This window comes from Bufo gargarizans, unplaced genomic scaffold, assembly GCF_014858855.1.
Source record: "Bufo gargarizans isolate SCDJY-AF-19 unplaced genomic scaffold, ASM1485885v1 fragScaff_scaffold_685_pilon:::fragment_4:::debris, whole genome shotgun sequence".
NCBI classification, from domain to species: Eukaryota; Metazoa; Chordata; class Amphibia; order Anura; family Bufonidae; genus Bufo; species Bufo gargarizans.
Genome location: NW_025334164.1, coordinates 66,542 through 80,322, shown reverse-complemented (window position 1 = coordinate 80,322; position 13,781 = coordinate 66,542). Strand labels below are relative to the sequence as shown.

Below are 13,781 nucleotides of genomic sequence, written 5' to 3'. Positions count from 1 at the left end.
AAGGGCGTTTTTTGGGGACTTTTCAGGGTTTGAACTTTGTTTTAATGCAGCACAATACATGCTGTATTGTGCTGCATTGAACTGTTAGTTTCACACTGACAGTTGCCTCATATGTCTCTGTAGCTGGCAGCCAACATGGCCTTTGCAAAGCCTGGGGTTGCCATAAAGGCCATCGTCCCCCCAAGTCATTGCAGTGCGGGGGGCTGATGGAGTCACAGAGGGAGCCCCCTCTCTCTGCAAATCTCTTTGATGCAGCGGTCAGCATTGATGGCTGCATCAGAGGGATTAATTCACCAGCATCTGAGTTTTCAGCGATGCTGGCAGATACAGCTAGTAACAGCCGTGCACCTGCTGCTGATCGAGCGAGTGCAGCTTCTGCCCGCTCAATCAGACCGCGTACATGTACATGAGGATGCTGCAAAAGACCACATTCCACCACGTCCATGTACCTGAGAATGCAGGAAGGGGTTAAAGGGCATCTGTCAGCAGATTTGCACCTATGAAACTGGCTGACCTGCTGCATGTGCGCTTGGCAGCTGAAGGCATCTGTGTTGGTCCCATATACAGTACAGACCAAAAGTTTGGACACACCTTCTCATTCAAAGCGTTTTCTTTATTTTCATGACTATGAAAATTATAGATTCACACTGAAGGCATCAAAACTATGAATTAACAAAAGGAATTATATACATAACAAAAAAGTGTGAAACAACTGAAAATATGTCATATTCTAGGTTCTTCAAAGTAGCCACCGTTTGCTTTGATTACTGCTTTGCACACTCTTGGCATTCTCTTGATGAGCTTCAAGAGGTAGTCACCTGAAATGGTCTTCCAACAGTCTTGAAGGAGTTCCCAGAGATGCTCAGCACTTGTTGGCCCTTTTGCCTTCACTCTGCGGTCCAGCTCACCCCAAACCATCTCGATTGGGTTCAGGTCCGGTGACTGTGGAGGCCAGGTCATCTGGCGCAGCACCCCATCACTCTCCTCCATGGTCAAATAGCCCTTACACAGCCTGAAGGTGTGTTTGGGGTCATTGTCCTGTTGAAAAATAAATGATGGTCCAACTAAACGCAAACCGGATGGAATAGCATTCCGCTGCAAGATGCTGTGGTAGACATGCTGGTTTAGTATGCCTTCAATTTTGAATAAATCCCCAACAGTGTCACCAGCAAAACACCATCACACCTCCTCCTCCATGCTTCACGGTGGGAACCAGGCATGTAGAGTCCATCCGTTCACCTTTTCTGCGTCGCACAAAGACACGGTGGTTGGAACCAAAGATCTCAAATTTGGACTCATCAGACCAAAGCACAGGTTTCCACTGGTCTAATGTCCATTCCTTGTGTTCTTTAGCCCAAACAAGTCTCTTCTGCTTGTTGCCTGTCCTTAGCAGTGGTTTCCTAGCAGATATTCTACCATGAAGGCCTGATTTACACAGTCTCCTCTTAACAGTTGTTCTAGAGATGTGTCTGCAACTCTGTGTGGCATTGCCCGGGTCTCTAATCTGAGCTGCTGTTAACCTGCGATTTCTGAGGCTGGTGACTCGGATAAACTTATCCTCCGCAGCAGAGGTGACTCTTGGTCTTCCTTTCCTGGGGCGGTCCGCATGTGAGCCAGTTTCTTTGTAGCGCTTGATGGTTTTTGTGACTGCACTTGGGGACACTTTCAAAGTTTTCCCAATTTTTCGGACTGACTGACCTTCATTTCTTAAAGTAATGATGGCCACACTTTTTCTTTACTTAGCTGCATTTTTCTTGCCATAATACAAATTCTAACAGTCTATTCAGTAGGACTATCAGCTGTGTATCCACCAAGAAATCCCACTTATTAAACCTGACAGGGCACACCTGTGAAGTGAAAACCATTTCAGGTGACTACCTCTTGAAGCTCATCAAGAGAATGTCAAGAGTGTGCAAAGCAGTAATCAAAGCAAAAGGTGGCTACTTTGAAGAACCTAGAATATGACATATTTTCTGTTGTTTCACACTTTTTTGTTATGTATATAATTCCACATGTGTTAATTCATAGTTTTGATGCCTTCAGTGTGAATCTACAATTTTCATAGTCATGAAAATAAAGAAAACTCTTTGAATGAGAAGGTGTGTCCAAAGTTTTGGTCTGTACTGTATGTGCTCGCAATGCTGTGAAAATGATGTTTTAATATATGCAAATAAGCCTCTAAGAGCAATGAGGGTGTTGCCGTTACACCTAGAGGCTCTGCTCTCTCTGCAACTGCCGTGCCCTTTGCACTTTGACTGACAGAGCCAGGCAGTGATCACATTTACACTGTCAGCACTCATATTGCGCAGTTCACTTCTTCACTTTGCGGGCTCTGTTCTAGAAATTGGTGTGAGTCCCAGATCCTAGCGATATGCCACCAATGTATGAGATGGGCCAATCCCTTTAACCCCTTAGTGACCAGCCCTTTTTCATTGTCGCCTTCCAAGAGCTATAACTTTTTTATTTTTCCGTCTATGTAGCTGTATGGGGGCTAGTATTTTACGGGACAAGTTGTAGTTTTTTATAGTGTCATCTTGGAGTACACATAACTTTCTGATTAACTCTTTCTGGGAGGGAGATGGGGAAAAACAGCAATACTGCCACTGAGTTTTTACATTATAAATTTTACGGTGCTCCTTTTTTGGTATAAATAACATAATATATTTATTCTCTGGGTCAGTAGGATTACAGCGATACCAAATACATATATATATATATTTTTTTACGTTTTACTACTTTTGTGCAATAAAACCCCTGTTTTTAAAAGAAGGAAAATCTTTTTGATAGCCACTTCCTTAGACCCTTAACTTTTATTTAACTAATATTTTTCTTTCTATGGAGTAGTGCAGGACGATTTGTAGTTTTCATTGGTAACATTTTGGGGTAAATTACACTTTTTGATCGCTTGTTATTAAATTTTTTTGGTGGCAACTAAGAATAAATGACCAATTCTGCCTTTTTTATGGTTCACTGTAGGGGATAATTTACATGATATTTGTGTAGTGCGGGTTGTTACGGACATGGCGATACCAAACATGTAGGGGAGATTTTCTTTTTGCTATTTTTCTCATTGAAAACCGTATTTTTTAATGGAAAAAAACATATTTTTTAAATGTATTTTTAAACTTTTTTTTACCACTAATAGTCCCACAAGGGGACTATAACAGGCAATATTTAGATTGCTTTTAAAATACAATGCACTATCCGTGTAGTGCATTGAATCTTAATGTCAGTGCTATACTGACATTGACCAGCAGGCTGCGCCAGAGAGGTACAGCCTGCTGAAAAACACTCAAGGCAGGGTTGGGGCCTATACCATGCCTCAGCCAGCCTTTACACACATTGGCACCCCACGATGGCATTTGCGGAGTCTGCTCCCTCTGTCACCGCTTACATGCGGCAGGCACCACTGCTAGCAGCATGTAAGGGGTTAAACAGCCTGAATCGACACTCTTGCCGATCTGGGCTGTTAGAGCAGGAGTGCGGCTCTCATGTGAGAGCCAAGCCCCCACTCTCCGCTGCGCGGGGGGATTTGTGCAGCACTTAGACTGGGCCGCCGTGAAAAGGCAGCGGCCCAGCCTAAAGACCCTCAGTGACTGCCGTAAAAAGGCGTATGAGTGGTCACTAAGGGGTTAAGATAGTTTGGATGCCAGACATCAAAGGAGATCAGAAAGAAGTATGTTTATCCTTAGTGCCCTCCTGGCTTGTGGGTCTGATTTCAACTGCTGTGACCCTTATAGTTACGCCACTGCCTGCCCGCATTTACAGATATCATATATTTGTAATATTTTGCTAGGACATATTCCGTCATATGCACGCAGTTTCAGTGAATGATATGAATATGAATTATGCGTTTACAATGGTTAAATTGCTCCTGAGTGGCGTCCTATTTATGATGTACAGAATAGCTCGCACAATTCACTGCACTTATGTCAGCAAGCCGAGTGTTTATCTAAGAGTGAAACCCAGCGGTGTGTACAGCATTACCTCCAACAGAAGAAGCACCGCCGCCTTTGATCCACAAAATTGCTTCATCTATATACAAAACTCCAGGCTAAAATCATTTATGTCACAGAATGACTTGTATATTATTACTGGGAATTGAGTGCCGTGGTTTTGCTGTTTAGACAGACTGATGATGGATGTTTTGGTCTCACATTGATCCATACACTGCGAGGTGAATAAAAAACAATATGCCCCTTAATGAAAAATCATTACTGTTTTAAACAGAAAAAAAAAAACAATCTGTATGAGGTAAATATGTTATTTGGCCAAAAATGCTACTTTTGCTATTTCACTTAGGCACCTGGAGCATCTCCACAGAAACTGGCACAGTTGGTGGATTGCATAAATTGCAGTTCAGCCTTGACTATTTGCATTACTCTTTACGTGTTTTTGGCTAAACCCAATAGATATAAATGCACAAAGTAAGGATATGGAAATAATTAACACAGAACTTTTACTAGGATATTTAAATATACAGCAGCCATCAATATTTAGATCATATATTGGTGAGAATAAAATGAACAATAAATGTTTAGCAATCAGGATTGATTTTACCACGTCCGATGTATTCTTTGATTGGGTATCTAGGAAGAATATCCGTCAATGGTCATTCTTTCCAAGGCTTTGTTTGTCGAGGCCCCAGTACGCATGTCCTAAGTTGTGAAGGTACAAGTAAATGACTTGGCCTACACTTGCCCTGGATGAAGAAAAGGGAGAGGGCCTTATTAGTCCCTACCTAGGATATACAGAGCACCCACCCCGATAGGGGAGACCCCGCAAGGAACCTGTTGCTGAGGCGGCCGTTTCCCTTCCTTCAGGTCCCGACATGACATATTTCATCCAAATGTGTTGACTCTTCAGTGGATTAAAGAGTGAAAAAATAAGCATTAAGAAACAAAAATTACAATTCTCCATTGTATCTGGTGCGACTTGGGGATTATACAAACCACCATTTTTTTTCTCGGTGTCCCATGGTAAAGGGTCACTACCCTTCTACCCTGCCATTTGACCTATTGGGGGTGCGGGCACATACCGGTTGCTTCTAAACACTTAGAAGTAGGAGCAGTCTACTGACTTTGCACAAGTACCCACTGAAATATGCAATAGCCCTGTCATTTTTGTTTCTTACCACTTATTTGTTTACACTCTTTAATCCCCTTAAGAGTCCATGATTTTGGTCACAAAATGTCGGAACATGAGTGAGGTACACTGCTAGGGAATTCAGCCGCCTCAGGGACATGTTACTGATGGGGTCTCCCCTATCAGGGTGGGTTATCTGTATATCCTAGGAAGGGACTAATAGGACCTTCTCCCTTTTCTTCATCCAGGGCAAGTGTGGGGCCAGTCATCTACTTGTCCCTTCACAACTTGGGACATGCATATTGGGGCCCCGACAAACGATTCAGAAACAAGGGTGAAATAACACCTATAGCTAGCCCATAAGCAGTATGGAGGGACAACAATAGTAATAATAGACATTGAATAAGAAAAAAAAAATACTATAATGTATTACCTAGAGTTGATAGGAGGCACAGATGAAACAAACCCTGGTCTAGCAGAGAGCGCACCCCGATGCACGTTTCGCTCCTCCGCCTCCATACGCCCCCCCCCCCGAGAAAGCGGAGGAGCGAAACATGCGTCGGGGTGCGCTCTCTGCCAGACCAGGGTTTGTTCCATCTGTGCCTCCTATCAACTCTAGGTAATATGTTATAGTATATTTTTTTCTTATTCAACGTTTATTACTACTATTGTTGTCCCTCCATACTGCTTATGGGCTAGCTATAGGTGTTGTTATTTCACCCTTGTTTCTGGCTCCTATTTTGCAGTTGTTGTATGTTTATCTGTGGGGATTGGAGGCTTGTACGTGTATTGGGGGTAGGGTTTATATTGCCTGCTCAGTGCAGCATACACTGTTTCCCTATTCCTCTTTTGGATTTTTGGATTCATTTACCCAGAGTCAGGCGGCTGAGCGGCTTGTCTGCACTGCTGCTACTCATTTTATCATTGTCTATGGTCTGTTGTTATATTTATTATTCAATAAAATATTTGTGTTATAATTGTACATGTGTGTCTTTTGTTTCAATTGGTTGTGTGTGCACTTTCTATGCCTGTTTTAGGCGTAGAAAAAAGGCTAGAAAGCTGTTACTGTCACTCCTTTGACAGGTCTTAGAAGGTCTGAAAGATTATCTGCACATTAGTGATCTGACAGCCTCTTTTGGTTTTACTTTGTCTGTGTGTTGCTGGTATGTCCACACCTCCTGTTCAGGTGTGGATCATGTAACTTTTACTCATCCCTATTTAGTCTGACTTTACCCATCATCCACATTTGGTTTTGGAAGAGCTGGAGTGTGGTTCGTGGTAAAGTCCTGTTCATCCATCATCCTCAAAAGTTAAGTGTCCTGCTTGTTGTGTTTTGTATCCCCCCCCTGGTTGTTTACTAGGCCTCAGCGAGACGCTAGTTCCTTCACCAGGGAAGGAATGGGCTGTCTCTGCCCTGTCATTACCTTTAGGGCATCCAAGGGTCACCAGGGTTTTCTAGGTTCCTGTGTATGGGCATCTCTACCATCGAGGTGCCCATACGGATAGGAGTTAGGGCCAGGAGCAGGGTTTTATAGGTGGTGACCCTTTTCCTTCCCTAGCAGTGAGGCCTAGTGTCTTTACCCTTCCTTCTTGTCTTTTGGTGTTCTCCCCTATTACATCCGTGACACTTACATTTAGAACTGGCTCTGGATGTACCGAGGTTAATGGATGGGCCTGGGATCCTCCGCCAGCACAGGGCCTTTATTAAGACCGGCGTCTAAAATACTAGTCTTAATAAACGTGCCCCACTGCACCTGTATCAGCTACTTACAAACTGCTGCAGTAAAATACAGTGAAGTTGCTTCAACTTAGGCTAGTTTCACAACTAGGGCACAGCATTCCGGCAGGCTGTTGCGGCAGAGAACATCCCGCTGGAGTTCTCCAGATCTGGCATTGCTGGATGCTATTGGAATGTCTGCCGGCCCCAGTAGCTATAATGGGGTCTGGTGGAAAACCGTCCGCAACCCTGCAAATATGCTGAGAATTGGCCGGATAGAAACTGCTGAGTGCAGCAATTTTTGTCTGACCGATTCCCAGCATTCGACCCCGGAACATCCTGACAGAAGTCTGTGCCGCATATGTGAAAGTAGCCTAACCTGGCCTCATCCTTTCTCTCTCCACTGCTATTGCACTGAAAAGTGCTGGCGTCATGCCAATTGGGGCGGACCATGCCTTGCACCTCAAAGCTTGCAACACTGGGTGCACCTCAACTGTCATCAGGCAAGAGGCCACCAGAACTGGAGTGTTCCCCCAAAGGGAAGAACAGGTGCGCCCTTTCCATCGATGCATGCCATCCCAGGGAGCTTCAGAACCGGGGGCACAACTACTGCTACACTCATCCGGCCACTTGCTCATGTGAATGTCCCTGCAGCCCGGACGCTGCATGTGTCACTTCCATGACTACTGTTTTCTCATATTCTATTGTACAGCTGTTTAAAATATATAAAAATGAAGTATTCAAATGAAATCATCTTAAACAAGGAATGTAGTCATCTATTCACACCTGTCTAGGATGGAGAAGAACAAAGTACAAAGTGTCTGTTAGTTTTTCTGTCGTTCACTTTGCATCATGCCAAAATCAACAAGACAAATACCTTTATATAAAGGAGGATGTATCGGAGCACGTACAGTGAGCTGCAATGGACACGGCAGAGGACAAGGTTGTGTTGAAAAGGACTATTGGATATTTCAGTGGCGTCAGCTTCATCGTAACTGTCATCTTGGGCTCTGGCATTTTCATCTCTCCTGGAGCTGTTCTTCTATGTTCACAACTGAACGTTGGAGTGGCACTTATGATATGGGCGGCATGTGGTTTAATATCAGTGGCTGGAGCTCTGTGTTATGCAGAACTGGGAACTACTTTTCCATCATCCGGAGGAGAATATTTCTACATCAAGAAAGGACTAGGCCCCATCCCTGCATTTATTTTCTTATGGACCTTTATTATTTTTCTCAGACCGGCTGCAACAACCGTCCAAGCTCTAATGTTTGCAGAATATGTTATCCAACCCTTTTTTCCAGGATGCCCTTCACCTGAGACAGTGAAGAAGGCCATAGCTATTGCATTGATTCTGACTGTAGGGATTATCAACTGCTTAAGTACAAAATGGATTATTTTGGCGCAGAACGTTTTTACGGTGCTCAAAATGGCTTCACTCACTGCTATTGTTATAAGTGGCATTGTCTATCTAGCTATGGGTAACACGTCCAATTTTCACGGAGCATTCGAGGGCAATGTCCCTAATGTGTCTCAGATTGGAGAAGCTTTCTACCAGGGCATGTTTGCATTTGGTGGATGGAATGTTCTTAATTACGTCATAGGTATGTATGTTTTGTCTAATGGAAATGTTTGCAGACGCGCCGGGTGGTGACAGTGACAGTGTCCTGTCTGGATAATTCCAGTAAAAGAAAACACCAGTTCAGGTGAAAGCTATCATTATATGTAGTGTTACAGTAATCTTTCTTAGTGATAATGAGATCAAGTGATGATATAGTGTCTTTCTACCAGGAGCAATGTCAAATGGCATAAGTGTCAAATTGAGTGGTTTCCAGGTGATGGAATACCATCAAGAATGCCCCAGCTGATATTTGTTCCAGATGTTGGTGGTGGGCCCTGCTCCCTTTAATAAGTGTCTATAAATGATGTTATCAAACTGTACACTACTGCAAATTACACACTGCAATGGTAATTCTTTACTAGATTAACCATTGTAAGTTAAAAATATTGTAACTTGAGATCGTAACTCTTTGGAAAAGTAGCAATTGGCTTGGAAGTCAAAAAACTTCAATCAAAAATAGGGCAATTTTCACATTAGCACTAGTTCTGGTAGGGAACAGCCTATCGTATCGCTCTGCATTCTGGCATTACCGGAAGCTTGTAAGTCTCCTTCCAGCCCCTTTAACTATAATGGGGACCGGTGGAGATACGGCCGCATTCTGGCAAATATGTTGAGATTGGGCCGGAAGAAAACCACTGCATGGTTTTTCGGTAAACAGAAATCTGCTGCCCAGAAACAGTGAATCCGTATGCAGTTCAGGCAATTATCGGGAACAAAAGGTTCATTCCCAATAATTGCCTGCATAGTCAGCATGTGTTAAGGGGCCATAAGAAGGCCCCCTAGGGTTGCCTAGCAAGAATACCAGTTTGGGTAAGAAAAGTTAAAACACAGACCTGTCAGTTTTTCTTCACATTTGGAATACACAAGTGTACTGTGTGTTCACATAACGTTTTTTTGGTGTGGATTGTGGTGTGGATTCTGTACCGCAAAATCGAGCCGGAAAACAAATGCAGATCTTCCCTATTGATTTCAGTGGGGAATCCGCATGTGATTCATACTGTTTTTTTTTTTTTTTATATTTACCACTAAGGGTATGTTCACATGGCAGATTTTGATACTATCAAAATCCACCACTCAGATTTTGCCTTGGCTGTTCACTTCAATGCCCGCGCCAAAATTCAGAGGGCAAAATCTGGTGTGTTAACGGCTCCTTAAAAACTGCACAGTGGAAGACAGTAATGACCTGTCCATTCTTCATGCAGATTCCATGCAGAATCCACGTCCAGAATTCCCACTGAAGATAGGCAAGATGAGAAACTGCTTCACAAATGCGTCCAAAAACGCATCCCAAAAAACTAGGGTAATCCTGAATCAGATTTTGCATACATTTTTTTTCAGCCTACAAAAAACTTCTTAAACTAGTAGGGGGACAAAAAAATATTAGAAATAGTTTGATAAAGTAAAAAAACAAAACCCACCAAAGTACAAAATAAAAAGTATAAATAAAGTCATAAAACACGAAGAGACTTGTTCATATTTAGTATTCCCATAATTGTAACAACCTGTGCTACAGTATATAGTTAACATGTTTTTGCAGTTTATCATAAACTAATAGTAGAAATGACTTTTTGCTTTCCAGCTCAAAAATGTATGGCAAAGAATTGCTGCTAAATAAATATAGCAATATCTGTACTTGTAATAAAGCCTGTCATGGGAAAAAAAAAAAAAAACAGGCTCTAGAAAACTGCCCCCTGATATCCTATCACTTTGCCACCTAGATGCCACCATTCTTCCCCCTGGATATGCCACCACTGTGTTCTCTGTATGCCAGCACTGTCCACTGTTTGTCACCAGTCTGGCTTTTGCAAAGCAAAAATACAAAATACAGAAGCCTATGCAGGATGAGAATTCTACCAGGACAGGAGACCCCCTTCAGACTGTTGCTTCATAATTATTATTTTTTTTGTGGGGTTTGTGGCTTCATATTTTTTTTGCCTCCTCCTTTTATATACTGACTGTATCCATACAGTGACCAGATAATTGGTGATAGAGCGTACATGCTTCTTCCTGTAGTGGAGGAGTGAAGGGAGAAGAGGGGTATTGTGTCGATGGCTCATTTCTAAAAAAACGAAAAAAAACAAAAACAAACCTGTGTTGTCCATTGCAACCAGTCAGAGCTCGGCCTTCATTTCTTAAACAGCTCTGGTAAAATGAAATCTGTGCTGTGATTGGTTGGGCAGCAACTGAATATAGTTTACGTGTAAAACAGCACATTTAGGCTACATGCACACGACTGCCTATTCTTGTCTGCAAGGACAGGTTATATATTTTTTCCAGACCCCGTAACGAAGCAACGGATGTGGACAGCACATGGAGTGAATAGGTCCCATTGAAGTGAATAGGTCCGCATCCAAGCCGCAAAAACTGCTGCTCGGATGCGGACCAAAACAACGGTCGTGTGCATGAGGCCTAATTAGAATAGTCCATTAAGGGAGATGAGAGGCAGGCTGATAAGCCAGGCCTTAGCAGTTATAGTTAGCACTAAGAATATACAAACACGTTTTTCCAGCTCAACATATCTTTTCCCATGCACGGAACAGACCGCACCAGTCCTCACTTGAAACACGAAGAAAAAGAGAAGTTCCAGCATTCAGGATAAAACCTAGATGTTTTCTTTATTCATGATGGTCACAATTCACATACATGGACAGCTTCTCCCTCCATCGCTAGGTTGACATGTTTCGGACTTGTTAGTCCTTACTAGTAACCATGTAACAGGTTACTAGTAAGGACTAACAAGTCTGAAACATGTCAACCTAGCGGTGGAGGGAGAAGCTGTCCATGTATGTGAATTGTGACCATCATGAATAAAGAAAACATCTAGGTTTTATCCTGAATGCTGGAACTTCTCTTTTTCTATCGTTAGCACTAGGTACATATGTCTGTATCAACCTGCTACTGATTGGCTGAACTGGTTACACCATGTAACTGCTGCAGCCAATTTGAGAAGAAGTGAGTCACTGGCAAATCAACTTGCCTTTTATATTTTTTATATATTAGTACTAGCAGAAGGACCCGGCTTCGCTCGGTTATATTTAATCTATTTCATTTAATGTTTGTATGTGTCGTTAAAATATATCAACACTATCCACTAATAACAGTGACATCTACAGCACCCTACTCCCAAAACAGTGACCCCCCCCACAGTGCCCCGTCCCTTAAAATTGGACCTCCACAAGAGCCCATTCCCTTAACTTTGACCTTTACAGCAGACTTCCCCTTTAACAGTGACTTTCACAGCATACCATCCCCTTGACAGTGACCTCCACAGGGGCCCGCCCCCTTAACAGTGGCCTTTACTGGGGGGGGGGGGGGCCTTTTGAACAGCTCACTCTAAGACAGCAGCACTGTACTGTCTGAGTGTGATCTGCAGGGAGAAAGTCACCGTTCCTCCCACCCTTGCAGCTGAAAGAGGTTAATTTTTACCCTTCATTTTTTCAATCCGCGTCGGCTCAGGAGTGGGATGGAGCGTGGCCTAAACGGATCAGGGGCGTGGCTTAGTGGGACCTAGGGGCAGGGTTTTAAGTCTTTTGAGGGTGGACACATTGTGGCAGGGGGCATGTCTGGGCTCCTTCCTGCAAGAGTGACGCCCCTCTGGGCACCTTACTGGCTCATTTGCATTTCAAGTAAACTGGATTTTCAGAAGATAAAAACATCTATTCCTGGAACAAAGGCACATCTTAAAATAAGTGAACTAAGTGCTATTAGGCCATGGCTTTACTTCAATAGTGATTATACTGGTGACAGATTTCCTCTAAAGCTCTCCTACAGCAGTGAAGAAAAATGGCTGGGTTGTTATGGAAACTTGGTGTAAAGCTGTGTCTGTGGAGGCTGAAGGACCTGCGAGCTTCTATTGGCTGATAAGAGTCATGTGACCAAGCTTCTATTGGCTAATACATTTTTTGGAGATATCTCAGGAGCGGTACGTCCTAGAGAGCTGAGACCTGGTCTAAAACCTTCCCGGACACCTGATGTACCTGTGTGCCAAATTTCGTGATTGTAAATGCGACGGTGCGGATTCATTTAGCGGATATACACACATACACACACACACTCAGCTTTATATATTAGATGATATGCCTTTTATATATTAGTATGATATTACATCATATTTGCTATCAAAAGTAAAAGAACAATAGTAACTTTTATGATTGATGGTTTATATTAAATAGCAGTAGATATCTTTTAGATGTGCACTGTGGAGAAATGATCATGCACACTGAAATAACCATCTGTCAAAATGATTTTCCAGTGTTCTGGTATAGCATTCAGTTCTTTTTACCCACAAAATACTACAGTCATTGTTTTCATTGCATTTTTCTGTAGCCGTATAAAAAGTTTGTTCAGGTTAGATCCATTGTCATATTGCGGTTTCATACTTATCCAGCAGTTTGTAAAGAGTAATCTGCAGTGCGTGTGCTATCTTCTTGGTTTACATATCTGTAGCACCCCTGCTGGTAAATCAAATTATGACAATGAAATTAAATCAATGCATGTCCATTGTTCGCAATGGTTCCCCCTGTAGAAATTTTTTAGCAACTTCTTTGTATTTGAACAATTTTTTTAAATACTGGCAGCACTATATGGGGCATTTTAACTACTGGGCACTATAGGGGGACTACTTTCTATTGGGAGTCTGCAGGATGCCTTATTGCTTCTCTGGGCACTATAATTAGGCCTTATTACTACTGGGTGCATTATGGTGTGGAATATTATTAGGCACACTATGGAGGACAGGATTACTAACGGGACACACTTGGGGAGCATTATCATTATTTGGGGCATTGTAGGGGGCATTATTATTAATGAGGACACTCTGGGAGAGAATTATTGCTACTGGTGGGACTTTTATATTCCTAAGGGGCTATAGTATTTGGGGGTATTGGGGAGCTCAGTGGGCACAGTATTGGCAGCATCAGCAGGATAACACCGTTGGGCTTCTAGTATGGGGAAAATTATGAAAAAGTATCGAACCTAAGATGTCTGCGTGGCAAACTCTGCCAAGACGAGACACGGCTGGAAGAAGTCGTCATTGCCAAATGGAGAAGAAGAAAGCCAACGTCTCCATCAGACGTCACATGTGAGGCACTGGATGTGATAGGTCTGTAGTGCTGTATACTCCTGTGTGCTTGGTAGTGCTGAATGTAATGTCTATCCAGCAAGTAAAATGTGTCTTTAGTGCTAGGACGTGTGTGTATGGGGGGGGGGTCGTTATATATATGTATTGGGGCTTGAGCCCCAGCTGTTTTGAGACCGTAGTAACACCCCTGAATATTACATTTTTCTGTTAGGCCCTGCAAAAAAAAACATTTTCGGCCCCATATGTTCTTTTTATATACATATACCTAATATGCCCAG

General features: G+C 42.8%; 1 protein-coding gene across 1 annotated transcript in view; it reads left to right on the top strand.

Annotated features, from left to right (window-relative positions):
- Positions 1 to 7,722: 7,722 nt before the first annotated feature.
- Positions 7,723 to 13,781, top strand: part of SLC7A13 (solute carrier family 7 member 13) — a 52,654-nt gene continuing 46,595 nt past the window's right edge. The window contains exon 1 of the mRNA XM_044273449.1: positions 7,723 to 8,406. Within this exon, the coding sequence (XP_044129384.1) occupies positions 7,725 to 8,406 (682 nt within the window). The 5' untranslated portion in view covers positions 7,723 to 7,724. The remainder of the gene's footprint in view (positions 8,407 to 13,781) is intronic.